Source organism: Aquarana catesbeiana, linkage group LG05, assembly GCF_042186555.1.
Source record: "Aquarana catesbeiana isolate 2022-GZ linkage group LG05, ASM4218655v1, whole genome shotgun sequence".
NCBI lineage: Eukaryota > Metazoa > Chordata > Amphibia > Anura > Ranidae > Aquarana > Aquarana catesbeiana.
This window is the reverse complement of record NC_133328.1, coordinates 622,063,414-622,084,242: the sequence shown is the minus strand read 5'-3', so window position 1 is coordinate 622,084,242 and position 20,829 is coordinate 622,063,414. Positions and strand designations below refer to the sequence as shown.

General features: G+C 43.2%; 1 protein-coding gene across 7 annotated transcripts in view; it reads right to left on the bottom strand.

The window, feature by feature from the left end:
- KHDRBS3 (KH RNA binding domain containing, signal transduction associated 3) overlaps positions 1-19,650 on the bottom strand; it is a 210,197-nt gene extending 190,547 nt beyond the window's left edge. For 4 of the 7 annotated variants that reach the window (XM_073632282.1, XM_073632281.1, XM_073632284.1 and 1 more), the window contains exon 1: positions 19,339-19,650. In XM_073632282.1, coding sequence (XP_073488383.1) covers positions 19,339-19,546 — 208 coding nt within the window. In that variant the 5' untranslated portion in view covers positions 19,547-19,650. The remainder of the gene's footprint in view (positions 1-19,338) is intronic. The other 3 variants (XM_073632286.1, XM_073632285.1, XM_073632288.1) reach the window with 2 other exon arrangements.
- Between the last annotated feature and the right edge of the window lie 1,179 nt (positions 19,651-20,829).

The window sequence follows — 20,829 nt, the reverse complement described above, 5'->3', positions numbered from 1 at the left end:
ACTTGAACATTATTTGCCAAAGCATAGAGATGTGGCTGGAATCCGCTTAAAACATACTGCTTGTCTGAGATTGCTTATAGATAGGCTGTATTATTTAACGCCAGCCCAGCAGCATGGTTTATCTTCATCCACATGAAATCTCCGGGGACGGAGGATTTGGGCTGTGCAGCAGAGTGTAGAAGACTGACTGCTAAGGGTCAGCATTGCATGTTCTCGCTGTATTTGTTATTGCATTTGCTACAAATTCTGCTAAAAAATCAAGACCGGGGGACTGGAACTAAAATATCAGAATACAAAATATTTACATACTGAATACAGATACTGATTTTTAATTGGAATACTGTAAGAGACTTTTAATGTAGTATTAAACCCTCAGCACTGTTTAGCTTTAATCATGGAACACAATAAAACAAACATTCCTCAGTATATTGTTTGTTAAAGCGGAGTTCCACCCACTTTTGAGAGGTGGTCTTAAATGAAAGACCACCTCTCCACCGCTCGTTTTTGGCTAGTTAAAACATTTTTTTTCTTCTAACTTACCTTTTTATGAAGTACAGCCTGTACTTCCGAACCATCTGGTCTGTGGCGCAGGACGTCATATCCTCTTCTTCGGCAAGCCCCCCCCCCCGATGTCTTCTGGGACATGTGTGTGTCCCTGAAGACAGCCGGCCATTCACAGGGTGCTGCGCGACTCGCGCATGCGCAGTAGGGAACGGGCAGTGAAGCCGCAAGGCCGTAAGCCGCAAGGCTCCACTGCCTGTTTCTCTTAATTAGAATGGCGGCGCCTGCACCCGATCCAATGGACAGAACATCCTCGGGGGACCGACATTCCGGCAGGGTTGCCAACCACCAGTAAATTTACTGACAGTCAGTGATTTTTTTAACAACTGCCAGTAAATATCAGGGGCTGATAATTTCATGCGGTGTTGACTTTTTAAGTGTAAATCAAGCAAATTACTTTGTTATAGGTATTTTCAGTGTTTCCATATCATGTTTATACTGTTCAAATATTCATTGTGTTAGTTTTCAATAGGAGTTCCATAATTTCTCAGGTTGCCAGTTAAAAAATGTGCTCCGCCAGTAAATTTTCCATGTTTTGTCAGTAAAAAATGCTGCGGGAGTTTGGCAACATAGTTACATAGTTAGTCAGGTTGAAAAAAGACACAAGTCCATCCAGTTCAACCATAAAAAAATAAATAGATAAAATAAAAAATATTGTACAATCCAATATACCCAATTCTATACCCACAGTTGATCCAGAGGAAGGCAGAAAACCCCAGAAGAGCATGCAACCCTGCATCACAGGTTCCCTGGACAGGTAAGTAGACTTATTAAAAGTCGGCAGCTACAGTGTTTGTAGCTGCTGACTTTAAAAAAAAAAAATTGCGGGTGGAACACTGCTTTAATAATTTTAGCCCAGCACTTGCGGTTTAAAGGTTTGAGTGCTGCTGGTTCCTGCACTCTCAGCGCTGCTCCCCTGAACTTTAGAGGAAAGAGTTAACAGGTGTAATCCTGGACTCTGAACTCTCCTTTCTGCCCCGCGTCCAATCACTGTCCAAATCTTGGCTCCTCAACCAATGCAACATCTCCAAAATACACCCCTTTCTAACCAATGCCACTACAAAGCTCCTAATTTACTTCCTGGTCATCTCTCACCTCGACTACTGAAACACCCTCCTCACGAGATTACTATCCTCCCTTCAGTCCATGATGAATGTTGCTGCCAGACTCATCCCCCTCACCAACCGACCAATGCAGTGGTGGTTGGTGCTCCATCAGTTTGCGGCTGACAGAGCTGACCACAAACACCCCCCCGTCGCTCGAACCCGCCACCGCACATGATACCCACACCCCCCCATCAATGTCTTGCTCGCTCACCCCCATGGCCCGCCAGGCCCCCTGTCATCCCTGCACTTACCCCGTGCAGGTCACGGCTGCAGCGGTGGCTTCCCTCCTCTGTCTCCTCCATGTGCCAATGGGTCAATGGGGTCTCAGGACCCGCTTCCTGATTGGCCGGGAGGAGAAACAGGAAGACATTATTAATTCGCTAATGTCACACAACAGGGTGGGCTCGGGGAGCAGTGCTCTGCACCCCGAGCCCACCCTCTTTTGAAGCCAAGAAGGGGTCCTGCGTGACTCCGAAACGTTGCACTCTCCATGTGTTGTGATCATGCAATAAATAATCACTTTGGACGCCACTTTTGTTGATCCATGGTGTGCTGGCAAATATCTAGTTTATGACTTGAACCAGTATCCAGTATTAACTTTGAGAGCTTATCCAGGAACGTGTGCAATGGGAATATGAAGTATTAATTCTACATGTAGATTAGGGGCCAGGCACGTGGATTGGGGGGTGGCACCCCTGCGCCCCTAAAGAGCGACCGCCACTAGTTCAGTGTCTGTTACCCCTCTCTGACAATCCCTCCACTGGCTACCTCTCACCCAACAAATTCAATTAAAAATACTAACAACAACTTACAAAGCCATCCACAATTCTCCCCCCAGCTACATCACAAAGATAGTCTCGAAATACCAACCAAATTGTTCTCTTTGTTCCTCCCAAGACCTCCTGCTATGTAGTTCCCTTGTCACCTCCTCCCATGCTCGCCTCCAGGCAATGATGTGCACAGCCTATTGCATTAGGATGTGCATCCCAGAGCACAAAGACAAATGCATGTATATCAGCAGAGCAGCGGAAGCTGTCAGTAGAGCAGAGATTGTTGTCAGTACGGCAGTGGACGGTGTCAGTAGATTACATTTTTAGTATTTTTTCATTATTTTTTACAATTTAATTTTTTATTTTTACAATATTATTTTTTAGTATTTTTTGTTACAATTTCTTTAGGAGGACCGTTGGGGGGGCTTTGATGAAATATCAAGGGTCTAAACAGAGAGAAAGGGATTGAGGATAGCACTTCAAGTCCCTTTCTTTGCAGCCTCGGCTGCACTGGACAGTGAACAAATGGGAAGTGCTCTTTAAAGAGCGGCTTCCTGTTCATTCACAAACTGAAGCATAGTAAACATATTTTACTATGCTTCAGTTAAGAATGAACACAGGAGTGATTGGTACAGAACACTCACTGTGTTCATTCATTCATCCATCCTGAAACATCCCCCGCTGCAGCCAGTGGGAGAGGAGAGGAGGGAAGCTCGCAGTACTGCAAGGGGGAGACAGGGGACTCCAGGAAGAAAGGGGAATCAGCACCATACAGGGTGATTAGGGTGTGCCCATGCACACCTGGCACACCCTGTCCACACACCCATGCCTCCAGGACTTTATCCAAGCCTCTCCTATACTATGGAACTCCCTACCCCAATGTATCTCCTACTGTGTTTGCTTTTAGATGATCCCTAAAATGAAAACTCTGCTCTTCAGATAAGTCTATTCTGCCCCAACCTAACAACTGTACTTTTATTTTCTCAGTCAGATGATACCCCACAGTTATTACCTGTTGTATCACTTGAAACTCCCTCCTAGATTGTAAGCTCTAACAAGCAGGGCCCTCTGATTTCTCCTGTATTCAATTGTATTGTAACTGTACTGTCTGCATTCATTTTGTAAAGCACTGAGCAAACTGTTGCCAATATATAAATCCTGTATAATAATAACAGTGCAGTGTCCATTCATTTTGTTGCTTGGAGAAAGAAGGGGGGGGGAGTAGGTGATTGTTTTGCCATCCTAGGCTATGAGGCTATGTGTTTTTATTGATGCACACAGTGTCTGCATGCAGGGGTGACTCCATAGGATGCTGCAAGAGAAAGGAACCACCCTGAAACAGTAAATCTGGGAAAGTGACCTTGACACCTGCTCCTCCTCCTCCTTGTTTTTCCATTCTAGGTTATGGTGCTGTGTGTTTCTATTGATGTGTGCAGCGTATGGAGACACAACGCTAGTCCCTGCATACGAGAGTGGCTCCATAGGATGCTGCAAGAGAAAGTAGCCAACCTAAAACAGGAAAATTGGGAACCATCTCAAACAGGAACATAGGTAAAGAATACAAGCTAAAGAAGCTGCATACTTAGTAAGTGATTAAATCAGTTGCAGAAAGTGCTTAAAAAACTGAGGGTCTAATATCACTTTAAATCTAAAATTGTATTGAACAATCTGCATCCCCTTGTACATGTAAATGGATGGTAACAGAACATGCTTATCATGCACCAAAGCTGCTTTGTAGCCATGTGTGGATACCAAGTCTTGTTTAAACTATAAATCCATAACACAATCATTGGTACACTGGGGAAAGGTAAAGCATTGTAAAAAAAATGTTAAACTGTGCTAACCTTCACAGCAAAACTGCCATCATGCTCTTAGCAATAGCTGAAGTAAGCAAATCTGACAGTGGTATTGCCCACAAGTGCTGGTGCAATAAGGGAAGGGCCAGCCTTTCTTAACTGTTTTACCCCAGAGGTAACCTTGAAATAATTTTCAGGTCTCAAAAGAACCCTTGAGAAAACCAATTTATTGGTGACCATTGGAAAAAAATGACCCTTGTATTGTTGTCCAGTCGGGAGAATTTGCCTTACATCGGTGGCCAGTGGGAAGAATGCTCCTAATATTTGTGGCCAGTGGAAACAATGGCCCTTGGTCATCAGTAGAAAGAATGCCACTTACATTGGTGGCCTGTGGAAAGATTATTTATTACATTAGCAGTCAGTGGGAAGAATTCCTCTTACATTGGTGACCAGTAGGAAGAATGCCCCTTACACTGGTGACCAGTGGGAAGAATGCCCCTTACATTGGTGGCCAGTAGAAAGAATGCCCCTTACACTGGTGACCAGTGGGAAGAATGCCCCTTACACTGGTGACCAGTGGGAAGAATGCCCCTTACACTGGTGACCAGTGGGAAGAATGCCCCTTACACTGGTGACCAGTGGGAAGAATGCCCCTTAACCTGGTGACCAGTGGGAAGAATGCCTCTTACACTGGTGACCAGTGAGAAGAATACCTCTTACAATGGTGGGCATTGAGAAAAATGTCTCTTACTCTGGTGGCTATTGAGAAGAATACTCCTTACCTTGATGGGCAGTGGGAAGAATTTTGCTTATATCAGTAGCCATTGGCAGCCATTAGGAGAAATGCCTCTCATATTGGTGCTCAGTGGGAAGACTGCTCCCTACATTCATAGTCAGTGGAAGGAGGGAGACAGTGCTTCTTCTAAGAAAAGGGGATCTTTGATATTCATCAATGTCTGTTACCAAGGTAAACATGCAGATAGTGAGATTTTGTTTAAGAAAGTATTAAATGTATTATCGCATAATGGCATAAAAAAAAACACATAATCATCATTGTATCTGAATACAGATGAATTATGCGATAATAAATGTAATACTTTCTTAAACAAAATCTCACTATCTACGTGTTTACCTTGGGAACAGACTTGATGTCTCCATCAAAGATCCCATTCTCTTAGAGGAAGCACTGTCTCCCTCCTATTTTTATTTTATTTATTTATTTATTTATTTATTTATTTATTTATAGGGATTTGGAGACATTTATCTGTTTCTGGAAACAGTCCAATCACACTTTTTTCCTATATAATTCATAGTCAGTGGAAAGAATGCCCCTTACATTGGTGGTCAGTGGGAAAATTGTCCCTTACATTGGCAGCCAGTGGGAAGAATGTTCCTTACAGTAGTGGTCAGACAATTTATTGATGTCATCTGGCTGGCTAAGGCAAATAGTGTTGGCCCTGAAACTTTTCAAGCATCATCAAATGAGCTGCAGCTCAAGGAACCTCCAACAACCTCTGGAGCATCCCTAAGGTTCCAAGAAACCCGGGTTGAGAATGCAGGGCACAGTATAGCCAAAGGCAGGTGCTGGCCCTTCACCGTCGTAAAGCCCAGATGCCCAACCAGTGGCCTAGGGGTCACATGCCCTTTGGCACTTACTGCACAGCCCTCAGGCCTCACTGATGGTGCTAACTCAAACCAGTGATGGAAAAAAAAGTTCTTTACAATGGCTTTAGGTAGTAAATGGTTTGCTTGATTTGTTTCACTCTTTTTCTTTTCACTGCATATCCATCCACTTTCTCTTTTTATGTTTTTTTTCCTCAGATTTTTTTTATAATCAATCTTGATGAGAGAAAGCTCAAATTTTATTATTTGAATGGGCAGTAGGGAGTGTTGACTTGTAAATCTGTACCTAATAGCTGTAACCTCTAGCAGTCTCAGGTAATCTGTCTCAATACCCAGAAGCTGTGCACAGCTTGGGAGGTGGTCTAGGGAGGTAAACAGTCACAGTACATGTAGGATTTTATAACCCAAGCAGACTGCTATCTACCATGGATCTTAGTTTAGATGTTTTACTAAATTTAACTTTGATATTTCATGTTATACATACCTGGTCTGTGTAATTGTTTTGCACAGAGCAGCCCCGATCCTCCTCTTCTCAGGTCCCATGCCTGCGCATGCCGGCTCCTCCTTCCTGTCGGGTTCAAAACACAGAAGCAGCTTGCTCTGCTTGCCATTCACACACAGAGCTGTGGCTCGGCCCCGCCCCCTCTGTCTCTTGATTGGCTCACTGGCTGTGATTGACAGCAGTGGTTGTGCCTTCACAACCAATTTAACTCATAATAGTCCCTTCCATTGCTCTCACCCTCCTCCTCCTGCTGCTGTGATCTGACTTCTTGTTAGAGGGTGGCTACATTCATTTTCCACTGGTTCCACTGTATATAGGAACATAGTGACCCTCTCCTGCTCACCTCCGAGATTGACTATGGACTATGGGATATGTAGTGTGCATAGAACAATATACATGACCGCAACTAATATGAATTGCTTGTTCCAAACAAAGGAAAGTGAGGGGGAAAAAAAAAGAAGAGTTTGGGGAACTCACTGAGGATGTTACAAGGAGGCAGAAAAATGCAATAAGAAACAATTCTTTGAAAAAAAGATGACAGGGCCATTAAGTAGTGGATGTGCTTGAATTATTTTTGAAGAATTATGCCCCGTACACACGATCGGACTTTCCGACAACGAAACCATGGATTTTTTTTCCAAAGGATGTTGGCTCAAACTTGCATACACGCGGTCACACAAATCTTGTCGGAAATTCCGAACGTCAAGAACGCGGTGACGTACAACACGTATGACAAGCCGAGAAAAAGGAAGTTCAATAGCCAGTGCGGCTCTTCTGCTTGATTCAGAGCATGCGTGAACTTTTGTGCGATCGGACTTTCCGACAACAAGTTTTGTTGGAAAATTTGAGAACCTGCTCTCAAACATTTGTTGGTGGAAAGTCCAACAGCAAATGGTCGATGGAGCATACACACGGTCGGACTTTCTGACAACAAGCTCACATCCAACATTTGTTGTCGGAAAGTCCGATCGTGTGTACGCGGCATGAGGATATCATTTAGTGTCACTTTAACACTTTTACTGACACCACCATATGCCTTACGTCGGTGCTGGTGAGGGTTTTACACACAAGAGTGTGTTTAAATCTGACAAGCTGACTGTCAGATGAAATTGATCGGTTGATTGGTTTATTATGTTTGGGGGTTTTACGTAATCTTCAGGCCTAAAATTGATATTATTATTTTTTTTTTTTTTATATTTTACAAAAAGTGGGTAATATATTCCATCTGTGTACCCTAAAATTATCTTTAGTGTATTTTTTACTGAAATGTTACATTCCCCAAACCGTCATGCTACTATCCTGTAACAAATTGGAATGTCCACTATTTTATTCTCTAGGGTCTCTGCTTTTAGAAAATATGTAAAGTTTGGGGGTTTTGTGCAATCTTCAGGCCTAGAATGACTTTTTTAAATTTTTACCAAAAATTGGGCAATATATTGCATTTGTGTACCTTAAAATTAACTTTACTGTATTTTGTACTGCAATGTTGTGTTTCCTAAACCGTCACGCTACTATTCTGTGACAATTTGGAACTTCCATTATTTCTTTCCCTAGGATGTCTTCTTTCAGAAAATATATCATGTTTGGGGGTTTTGTGTAATATTCATGCCTAAAATGATTTTATATATATATATATATATATATATATATATATATATATTTTTTTTTAATATTTTTATTTTATACTTCTTATATTCTTACCAAAAATTGGGTAATATATTGCATTTATGTACCCTGACGCTAGGTTCACACCTATGTGCGTGGCTGCGATTGCAGGAATCACACCCCACCCGCAACCACCCGCAGCTCACCACCACACATCTCAGCCTGCAGCGTATTTGCGGGTGCAGGAACCGCAGGGAAATCGCATGGTCAAAAAAGACCATGTGATTTCCCTGCGGCTGTATTTTTGCACCTTTTTTTTGCAGAAATGCAGGCACATGAGCCCATTCATTAGAATGGGCTGCCATGCCTGTGCAAAGGCCACAAAAATGATAAGGTGTGAACCTAGCATCTTGTGTATTTTTTTTCTGAAACTTTTTTAAACCACCACGCTATTATCCTGTAACAAATTGGAACGTCCACTATTTTATTCTCTAGGGTGTCTGCTTTCAGAAAATATATCATGTTTGGGGTTTTTGTGTAATCGTCATGCCTAAAATATTTTTTTTTTATATTTTTACCATTAAATTGGGTAATATATTGCATTTGTGTACCTTAAAATACATTTTTGTGTGTTTTTTTACTGAGATGTTTAAATTTTAGGGCTAGATGGACAGGAATACAAATCCTTTCCCAACTAAAATAGCACCCATATATGTATTTAATCTCTTTATTTAGCTGCCTGCCTAGAGCTCAGCTTTACTGTTACATACATATGCATCTAACAATCTAAATAGAAAAAAAAAATTAACAAAGACGGTAGGTTCCTTTAAAAAAAAAAAAGAAAACAATTATCCGCACAAAAAACAAAAAAAATCTTTCCGAGCTAATGACTCGCTAAAAAACACTTCCTTTTTGCATCTTTGTGTTTTTTTTTTCCTCTTCTAATGTGTTTTGCACAGCAGGCAGCATTATAGAATATTATCAGAAGCCTGCAAACCTCCAATTCCCCATGCAAGGGAGCAAGCGGGGCTGTGTGAATTATGCAACAAATTCCAATTTAGCCTTTCCAACTTGTGATAAACTGGTCTTGATGAGGACGTCAGGGGAGACGCAGGGCAGACAGAAAGAAAAATACAACATGGCACATTTGGAAGCCGGAACTAAGCATCACTTATAGAGGTTGTGACTTGCCAAGATAACAGCTCAGGATGCGGCCAAGCCGACAGTATACAGGAACCCTCCTTTGGAATGGCACACGGCAAGCCATTTGCATAGTTATAACAGCTCCATCTGTGATATCTTTAAAGCTTCTACAAGCCGACCGGGGTGCCAGATTTAAACATTTATTTGGAATAATGACCGTGCCGTTATGGAATCCATAAGGCACTACCGGAGAGATGAAAACAGCAATACGATGCTGAATTAATAATGGGTCTGTCAATACAAAGTGCTGACACACAGTCGATGGTCACTGCTGAAATGTAACCTAAAAAATGATCGCAGATGGGAAAATTAATATCTCGAGGAGGGAAGGCTTCTCGCCCTTTAAAGGATCTGCCTGTGCTATTATTATTCCATAGAGGGGAACGATGGTAATGGAATAGAATCAGGCATGCCAAGCTTGCTCTGTCGTTACAACTACCATTGTTTATTCTATGAAAGCTATATCTGTTACATATATCTGAGTGGTGACGGTCAACTTTCTTCATGGGGGGGAGTAAGTTCAGCCCCTGACAGCACCAAAGGGTCACATGTAAATATTCAGTGTCAGAGACAGCATACATACAACAGGGTATAAAGGCTATTGGCCATGATACAAGAGGTGGTCAGAGACAGTGGACATAATACAAAGCATGATCAGAGATTGTGGACATGATATAGGAGATGGTCAGAGACTGCAGTCATAATACAAGAGATGGTCAGAGACTGTGAACATAATACCAGAGATGGTCAAAGACTGTGGACATGGTACAAGAGATGGTCAAAGACTGTGGGCATAGTACAAGAGATGGTCAAAGACTGCAAGCATAATACAAAAGATGGTCAGAGACTTTGAATATGATACAAGAGATGGTCAGACATTGTGGACTTGATATAAGAGATGGTCAGGAATTGTGGATATGATGTAAGAGATGGTCAGAGACTGGAGACATTATACAGGAGATGGTCAGAGACTGCAGAACTGATACAAGAGATGGTGAAAGACTGTGGAAATAGTACAAGATATGGTCAATGTCCACAGTCTTTGACCATCTCTTGTACTAAGACTGCAGGCATAACACAAAAGATGGTCAGAGACTTTGAATATGATACAAGAGATGGTCAGACAATGTGGACTTGATATAAGAGATGGTCAGGAATTGTGGATATGATGTAAGAGATGGTCAGAGACTGGAGACATTATACAGGAGATGGTCAGAGAATGCAGAACTGATACAAGAGATGGTGAAAGACTGTGGAAATAGTACAAGATATGGTCAATGTCCACAGTCTTTGACCATCTCTTGTACTAAGACTGCAGGCATAACACAAAAGATGGTCAGAGACTTTGAATATGATACAAGAGATGGTCAGACAATGTGGACTTGATACAAGAGATGGTCAGGAATTTTGGATATGATGTAAGAGATGGTCAGAGACTGCAGACATAATACAGGAGATGGTCAGAGCCTGCAGAACTGACAGATGGTCAGGAACTGTGAATAGGACACAAGAGATGGTCAGAGACTGTAGAAATAATATAGGAGATGGTCAGAGACTGTGGATATGATACAACATGCTATAGGAGATGTTAGGGTCTGAGGGCATGTTTCAGGAGACCGTTCCAGACTTGAGACATACTACATGAGACTTCTAGAAATCACTGCTATAACAGGGCAATAGGAAAAACAAAGCTTAGTGTTTGCAGGGGCCCTGAGGGCCAAACAGAAAGTGCCAAAAGGCCACATGTGGTGCGAAGGCTGCAGAATGGGCACCAGGGATATAGACTGCTTGGAAGCTGAACTGCTACATAGACTGTTCGGGAGCTAAACTACAATCAGGGTGAGCACCAACTTCAAAGAGAATATTTCCTGCTACTAAGTGACTACACTAATCCAACATACCATATTTTTTTTTCACACAATTTTTTTTTTGTGAAATTTTAAGTTTTATAGGCAAATAAGATCAAATACGATGTCAATCCCATTGAGAAACAGATTGGATGCAGGTAATGGACATTCAATTAATTACTATCACCCCAGAATAATAACATTGTATTTTTGGAAAGCTTTCAGCTTTAGGTGTCTCAGACCAATGGCATATCGGCATTGGTCTAATGTACTTGGTGCCGTTGGTCTAATGTATTTAAAAGCTAAGAAAAGCTCAATAATTATATGCTGAAAGCAGCTGCTTGTCCTTGTAATGGTAAGTGCTCCTTAAAGCTGAAAGCACAGTGTCATAGTGGCAAGCAATTCTGCCTTGCAGCGTTGTGGTTCCAAAAAACCTGGCAAGGATGATATCTGCATGAAGTTTTCATGTTCTCCCTGTGTTTGTGTGGGTTTCCTCCAGGTACACCAATTGTCTCCCACAGTCCATAGACATGCTGGTAGGTTAATTGGTTCCTGTCTAAGGTGACCATAGTACTGTATGGGTGATAAAGACTTCTGCACTACAAGGTTTGAATGCTAATTTGTATCTATGATTCCGTTATTGTGGAGCTCCACCCAAAAGGGGAAGCTCCACTTGTTTACCTCCACCTACCCTACGCTGCCACCTTTCGGGGAGTACCTGGTTTTAACAGGTACCCGCTCCCACTTCCGACTGAGATCACAGTGGCAAACTCAGCCCTCAGTCAGAAGTTTGGCATGGCTTCACTGCCGGTTTCCCTTAGCTGAGATGGTGGCAGCAACACCCGAGAGCCAATTGAAAAATTGGCTCGGTTGAAGGCATTGCTGGATTAGTGGACAGGTGAGTGTCCTAATATTAAAAGTCAACAGCAACAGTATTTGTAGCTGCTAACTTTTAATTTTTTCTGAAGGAGCCTGGAGCTCCCCTTTAACTATAGTTTTACTTTCCTTATTCCACACTCCCACAGGCTTCCCCCTCTTCGTGTTACTAGTTCCCTGAAGCTACTTCTCTTTGACGCTCCATCAGTGCCAGGCACTGTGACATTATCACATACAATGCAGGACTAGCAGTCAATTATAAGGAATTTAAAATGAGCTCCAGTCATATTTCTGAATATTAAAAGTCATCAGCTACAAAAACTGTAGCAGCTGACTTTTAATAAACAGCCACTCACCTGTCCCAAGATCCAGCACTGTGCTCACTCGAGCCACATTTTTCCACCATTTTTCGATCCCTGGCACCAGCATCTTAACTGTGGCATCCAACTGTGACAGCTTTTGACTTCACAATCGGCCACCCATTGTGCATGCACGAGCCGCGCTACACATTTTGAATGGTCCTGCAGGCTTCTGAGACCTCTGACGTGTCCCAGAAAACTGCGAGAGGGAGGGTGAGGGAAGGAAAACTGTCAAACCAGGTACCTGCTCCTTCACCAAAAAACAATGTGCAGGGGGAAGAGGAGGAGGAACAGTGGAACATGCAGTTGAGCTGCATTATTACCACCCCTACCACACTTCATTAAGATTCAAAGGCAGGGGACGGGGATGTCCCCATGCAAAAACTATCCTCCCTGCCGTGCACGGTGGGCTCCCCCACCCCTGTCAAATGCAACCCATTCACGTGAATGGGGCTGCACTATAACCCCCCCAACACAGAGTGCAATGCACATGGTTGCAGGTGCAAAGATTATCCTCCCTGTTGCACTCAAAGGGAGGTACCACCCGATAAACAGGACCCATTCACTTGAATAGGGCCATGCCGCAACCGCCCCACAATGCATGTGGTTGCAGTACAGTGTAGGTTATTAGGAATAAAACAGGCAGTGAGCAGGCAACATAACATCTCCTCACCACCTATCAAAGATCCTCTGAAGAACGATCCACGAAGAAGGCACCGCTAGCGTATATGAATCCTTAAAGAGTTCATTGAGGGCCTTCCCATGTCCCAGAGTGTCAGAGCTAAGAGGAGAGTGCCAGCTGCCAGAAGGTGAGGGATAAAATAATTAAAACTGATTTTTTTAATGATACCCTGGAAAAAAAAAAAGAGCATTTAGGTCTTGCTTTGTGGGGTGAGCTCAGCTTTAAATATTGCTGCAAGGGCCCCAAGAGTACACCATTATGACAATGAAGGTGCCTCATTGCTCAAGGAACACTTCAACACAGTTCAATTATATTGATTACTATTACCCAAGATTATTAACAACCTATTTTTGGAAAGCTTAAACTTAAGGTGTCTCAGATGAAGGGCATACCAGTTTTTAGAGTCCCATCACACACTAATGCACCTAAATACTAAGAGAAGCTAAATAAATCTACGCTAAAATAGCCCTTTGTTGTTGTTATAGAAAGTACTCTCTATTTCTATAAGGTGCCCAGGAGTAAGCCCTTATGACAATCAATGTGGTCCTTCGAGCAAACCTTACATAAAATGTTCAATACTAAAAGCTTTCCATTAGTATATTTATCTATCTTTTATTTTTTAGAATATCTATTCAAAACAAATGAGTATTTATTAATGGTAATGCTTCCACTCTTCCTCTAGTATTCCCCTCACACAGTACTTTCCATAAGGCAGAAAAATGCAGCTGCAAGTGTAATCGAATGCAAAGCAGCACGCAGATCAATTAAACCATTGTGCAGACACCATCTCTACATCTTCTCATTGTTTGTTCTGGTTACTGATGTCCCCTACCCCCATCCAAAGCATGATCATTAATTGGTTGAAGAAAAATAAAAACTGTGGGGTATATCCTTCAACCTTAAGATCAAGATCAAAACCAATACTATGAATATATTTCCAATTCATAATACAAATGAGACTGTAGCTTAACTAATTACAAAGTGCGCGATCCTAGGAAGCCATTAGAGCTCACTATGGAGGTCTGCCAGTTTGTGTGAATCTCCATAATCACGCAATCGTGACAAGACCGAGCTTGCAAAATGACAGAGTGATAATGTCTGTGCGAAAACTGCTCAACACCATATTTACAAGTGTAAACTGCACATGTTCGTGGAGTTTGGAGTCTAGACAGGCCTAAATAAGACTTAAATATTGAATGCTGGTGATTTTCTAATTGCGTTGGTACTGGGCAGAGGAACGCAGAAGGGAGCAGACAAGCAATGATGGCTTTCTGAACAATGATGCATTCCGTGGATTGAAAGCAGCTACAGAGATGCAGTCATATTAGATTTGAAGGAAATAACGAACAGTCCACAAGAGGTCATTCCAGTTGCAGAAAAGCACCTAATAGGTATTTCATAAGAATGCATTGTCCAGAAATATGTAACACGCACACACACGCCAGACGCCTGCATTTTTTTGCTGTGAGACAAGGATTCTGCACATACACGCAGACAATTAACATATAGGAACGCTACAGCCTGCAAACAGCAATGAGGTCTTAATTGCAATCCAATCATTAAAACAGCACTCAAAACACATATGGGGAATTCATTGGCGCTAACTCCCACCGTCTGCCTATTAAAACCACCAAACAGAGAGGAAACCTGATTTTAATGATTAGCCTTCCACCTCGAAACACACACAGATGTGAAATTATATACTCCCCGTACGGCAAGGAGGACAACGTTGAAGGCTGTAAGATCAGTTACAGGCATCTACAGGACTTTCACTGACAGCAAACGACACAGGCAAACATGATGTAATGATATTTAAAGTCTCCCTGGTTCTATCTGCTCGTGATTTTGAAGAACAGGCAATTGTCACATGATCTGCACTCATTAAATAAAATAAAAAATAATACTAAAATTAAAGCTAGACATAAATGTTGTAGCCAGCCTATGCTGAAAAAGATAGCTACATGGTTTTTATGCTTGCCCCAGGAAATTTAAGCTTTAAGTAATAAAACATGAATTGATAAATAAATATAAAAATAAATACAAAATGTACCTAGTGAAGTCATCCTACACAACTTAATATGCATACATGTAATAAATATGTACAAATTGTATAAAATCATTACAGCAATGCACACATGATATGTCTGTCATGTTGGTTCATCTGCACCTATGTTATCTTTCCAACTATGTAAACACAATGCTTCTCTAATGCAATAAAAAAGTTTCAATAGCCATAAAAACTCATTGAGGGGAATCCAGAACAAAAGAATGTTACGTGCAACCCACATAAGTAATGTGCAGGCCACAGTGAATAACTACAGGAGGCGATATTACATTATAATGTCCTCAGGGACCTCATGGATATGAATGTTTAAAACATGCTAATTGTATATAAATATAGACTACGGGGGTATAACGAAAACTGGAGCTCACTGAGCCAAAGGAGGCTACACTCTTTAGGGATATATCCATTGGAAGATGACACTTCAGGGATTTTTTTTCCAGAACAATGGGAGGTGTACTAGAAGGTAGTCAATAAGCATAATTCAGGGAGCATATGGTTTGGGGCTCTTGCAATAAAATGTGCAATAAATGTGCAATAAAATGTGCAATAAAAATTTAATTTCTACATTCTAAAGCATCCTCTCTTAACCTATTTGCCCCAAAGCAACCCTGAACTTATCAGACACCATCAGATGTGAGCTCAATCAGCCACAGCTCAATGAACCCCTAGCAACCCCTGGAGGAACTTTTGGGGTTCCACAAAACCCTAATTGAGAATGGCTGCTTTAAAGTCTCTGCAAGTAAACCCAGGAACACAAGCCTGTCGCTCAAAACACAGTTTTTAGACCCTGAAATAATTGCTGATCACTAAACAATGTGCTTGTGGCTTCAGGAAAAAAAATACTAAGGCTAGTTATGGTCTCCAGTCCCAGCAATTTAATATTTTTTTTTAAGTAAATCATGAGTTTGGGGCTCCATGAGGCTGCATATGGCCCAGAGTCTATGCAACTGTTACTACTCTCTCAGACTTGTCTTCAGTAGTCTATTCACATTAAGCTCTAGAGGCACTTAGTATTTGTATGTATTATAGACATTCAAACCCATACTCTACCAGTTTGCAAGAACCCCTGGACACTGCCAAAGCTAGGTTCACCAAAATGCAACTTTTATGATGCTGCAAGCAGTCTATTGACTTAAAAAGATTTAGGAACCCCATGACCGAACCTCTAGGGGCCCCTTGGTTTTTGGGAGCCTAAGGGGTTTCATAAGTAAATCACCATGTGACTGTAGATTGACCCTGGCCTTCATAACAATGAAGGGATCTACTAGTCAACCTCTATAAGGTTGCAAGGGGCCTCTAGTCTGTAGCACTTGGGGTCTTTAGGAGTAAATTGCTATGACTGCAGCTGGCTTATTGTCCATAAGATAGTTGTTGCTTTGCACACCAGTAGTGGACAAATTATAACTGAATTCAAGAGCCAGTATGTTCAAGGCAGTCAGAGTATATGATCTTCCACTGAAAAAAATAGAAAGGGTTCACAAAAGTTAGGTGCTAGTTGCAGTTTTAATGCATATTGGTCACCTTGCCTTTTGTGCCAAAAGATTTGTTCTCTCTACAAGTTGTTCTTGTCTTTGTATTTTATGGGCCCCAAGCATAAAATTCTAAGGATCCTTTTTTTTGGAAGAGCTCAAATAGTACACCCACAACAGGCTGCTATGATCCTTAATTTCCTAAAGGTTACAAACTCAGGGCAGCCACTGTTTCATATTGATAGCCCTAAAACCCTGCTCCTAGGTCCCTAGGAGCCATTTAGTAATCTACCTGTCTCTTTTCTCTAAAACATTTGACTGTAACCCCATGATTCCTTGCAAGTGCTTTTGGACTTTGCATGTTAGGGGCCCAAGAGTAACTTTCTAGGATTCTGCCAGAACCTTGTCTTTGTAACAGTTAGGTGTTCCAAGAGTAAATTCTTATAATGCTTCTTGGGTTTCACGGAGGCTCAAGAAGTTGATCCTTGGAATTTTGTAGGTAGCCACTGTTCCATGCTTAGCTTTCATACCAAAACCATATTCTTCATATTCTTAGATCCCCAAGAATCATTTCCAGTGATCTACTCTCTGCAAGTACTACACATTAGGGACCCCGAATGTAACTTTCTATGGTTCTACAGGAACCCTTGTTTTTGTAGTAACAGGCACTCCAACCATGAACTTCCCACAAGGCTTCTAGGAACCATGATTTCTTAAAAGTTACAGCCCCACAAATTTGATCCTAGAGATGTGGTAGGTAGCCATGGTTCCATGCTGTGCTCTCATCATACCTAAACCCTGTTCTTAGGTCCCCAGGAATAATTTCCAGTGATCTACTCCTTGCAAGTACTTCTGGACTTTGCTTTTTAGGGGCCCCATGAGTAAAGTTTTAAGTTTCTGTATGGATGTTCATCTTTGTAAGACTTAGGGGTCCCAAGATTATTTTTTTATGTTTCTGCAAGGATCCTCATTTTTGTTAGACTTTGGGCCCCAAGGTGAAATTCCCATGAGGCTGCTAGGACCTATGAGCTTTAAAAGTAACAGGTGCAACGTGTTAATCCTTGCAATGTGATAGAAAGGCACAGTTCCATGCTGTTCTCTCACCACAAACCCTGTTCCTAGGTCCCCAGGAGTAATTTTTTATGATCTCCCTGCTTCTGGACTTTTCACAAAGTTTACATTTTTCCAGGGACCCTGATCTTTGTAAGACTTACGGGGCCTCAAGAAAAAATTCATAAGGCCGATGAGACCCTAGGAGCTAATCCCCTGACTTAACTGCCTGTAAGGAGGACCATGACTCATGCAATAGGGGTTGCCTACTATAGCCTGTCCAGGGATGGGGGGAAGGGGGTGAGAAATCCTAGAGGGAAAATCTCATGAGGCTCCTAGGTCCCGTGATCTGTAGAGGTAATCCTTCCAAGGTGGCAGGAAGGAACTTCTCCATGCTGTGCTCCCACCCTACACCCTGTTCATAGGTCCCCAGGATTCATTTCCAATGATCTACTCACTGCTTCTAGACTTTGCATGTCAGGGGCCCCATGTGTAAGTGTTTAAGTTCCTGCAGCCCCCGCCCCCCTACACCCTGTTCATAGGTCCCCCAGGAGACATTTACAGTAATCTCACCTTTGCTTCTAGTCTTTACATGTCAGGGACCCCAGGTGTAAATGTTTAGGTTTCTGCAGGGACCCTCCTCTTTGTAAGACTTATACTGAATTCCCATGAGGCTCTTAGGACCCATGATCTTTAGGATTACTAAAGTTCCTCCATGCAATGTGACAGGGAGGAACTGCTCCATGCTGTGCTCCCAGCCCTAGACCTTGTTCATGGGTCCCCATGATTAATTTCCAATGATCTACTCCTTGCCTCTAGACTTTGCATGTTATGTTATATGAGTTATAGAGTTAATCCTTGCAGTGAATGTGCTGTGCCCTAGTTCCCAAGAGACATCTTACCTTTGTTTCTAGTTGTTGCATGTTAGGGACCCCGAGTGTAAATGTGTAGGTTTCTGCAAGGACCCTCCTCTTTGTAACACTTAGCCTAAATTGTCATAAGTTATAGAGTTAATCATTGCAGTGCATGTGCTGTGCCCCAGCCCTACACCCTGTTCATGGGTCCCCAGGAGATCTCATCTTTGCTTTTAGTCTCTGCATGTTGGGGGCCCCAGGTGTAAAATGTGTAGGCTTCTGCAAGGACCCTCCTCTTTGTAACACTAAATTCCCATGAGGATCCTAAGACTCATGATCTTTAGAGTTAATCCTTGCAATGTGGTAGGCAGGCACTGCTTCATACTGTGCACCAAGCCCTAGCTCATTTACAGTGATCTTCTCTATGTTTCTATGCTTTGAATGTCAGGGACCCCAGGTGTAAATGTGTAGGCTTCTGCAAGGACCCTCCTCTTTGTAACACTTAGCCTAAATTGTCATGAGTTATAGAGTTAGTCATTGCAGTGCATTTACTGTGCCCCAGCCCTACACCCTTTTCATAGGTCCCCAATGGACATTTCCAGCGATCTCACCTTTGCTGCTAGTCTTTGCATGTTAGGGGCCCTAGTTGTAAAATGTGTAGGTTTCTGCAAGGACTCTCCTCTGTGTAACACTAAATTCCCATGAGGATCCTAAGACTCAGGATCTTTAGAGTTAATCCTTGCAATGTGGTAGACAGGCACTGCTCCATGCTGTGCTCCCAGCCTTAACCTCCTTTCCTTGGGTCCCTAGGGGGTCTGTAAGGTTGCAGGTGGGCCACCATATCTGATACAATAAGGGTAACCTACTATACCCTGTCCGGGGGTGGGGAGGAGATCCCCATGATGGTACATGGGCTCAGTGAGAGTTAGGGGCCCCAGCAGGGTGATGGTACAAGTTGTATCTCCCTCACCTTCAGTCACCATCCTGAGCGCATGAGTGAAGGAGGGGTCCAGGGCGTCCTTCTCCGCCAGCAGCTGGGGCAGATACTTCTCCATGCCGGGGAAGAACACACAAAACGGAGGAGGAGAAGAGGATGAAGAAGAGTCCGGGGAGCAGAAGCAGCAGAGCAAGCGATAGAGATCCTGAAGCCTGGTAGATCTCGGGGAGCGGAGCTTCATAGACAGAGCCAGGAGAGGGGGGGGGGGACAAACAAAACAATCCACAGCCGCTAATCACTCCTCTCCCTCCGCCTGCCGGAGACTGAACTGAGCCGCTACTGTCCGCTCTCTATAAACGGCGCTGCACCAGCCTACCCGGCTCCTCCTAGGGGGCTGGCTAAAGTGCTGGGACACGCCCCTATCCATTGGATAAAACAAGATGTCAATCAAGCGTGTGTTGCTGGGTCTAGGCGGTGTCCCTCCGCCGGCTGCTGATCCTGGTGCTGAAGGTGTCCATCCGCCAGCGGCTGCTGTCCACAGTGCTGGGACTGGAGGGGCCATCCGCTGTCCATGGTGCTGAAGGCGGTGAGCCGATGTTGAGGTCGCCGACCATGGTGCTGAATTTAGCCTTACATTGACTGCCGCTGACCATGGTGCTGAATGCAGTTTTCCTTTGATCGGCGCTGTCCATGATGCTGAAACCACGGGCGGCCCCATTCATTGTCTATGGTGCTGAAGTTCATTTGCCGGCGGCTGCTGTCCTTGGTGCTGAAATGCCGGTTATTGTTGCCTGGGCTCTCCTGACATGTGCAGCTGCTGGGGAAAAGCTTGCACAGCCTCCGTTAGCTAGGAAGGCATTGAACTGGGGACTATTTTCTCACACGTGAATGAGCCCCCCTCCTGGCGTCTCTGTATCGGAGCGCTCTAAGTCTGGGCGTAGTGTGCAGGAGCTGAAAAAAGAGATTGTGTAGCAGAAGGTGTTGAATGTTTAAAGCATGTAATCAATGATTGGGTGCTTGCCAGGCAGCAGCAGCAGCTCTCTATGTCTTGGAACAGTTAGGTGACAGACGGGGATCATAGTCCTGGCACTGGATTTCGTGCAAACGCCTGAGCTGGTGCACAAGCACCCAACAAGGCACACACAACTTACTGCTGCACTTCTGTTATGCACCAGCGATGTGACTATAAAGGAAATTCTGCCCCTTGCTGCACTCATCCAATGATGTTGTTCTATGTGCAAGGGGGAAATTTTGACTCTCGCTGCACTCATCCCATGACACTATTGCTCCGTGTACATCGGGGAAATTCTGCCCCTCGTTGCATTCATCCAATGACACAGTTGCTCCATGTACATGGGAGAAATTGTGCCCCTGGCTGCACTCATCCTATGACACTGTTGATCCGTGTACATGGGGGAAATTCTGCCCCTCGCTGCACTCATCTAATTACGCTGTTGCACCATATACATAGGAGAACTTCTGCCCCTTGCTGCACTCATCCAATTATACTGTTGCACCTGTACA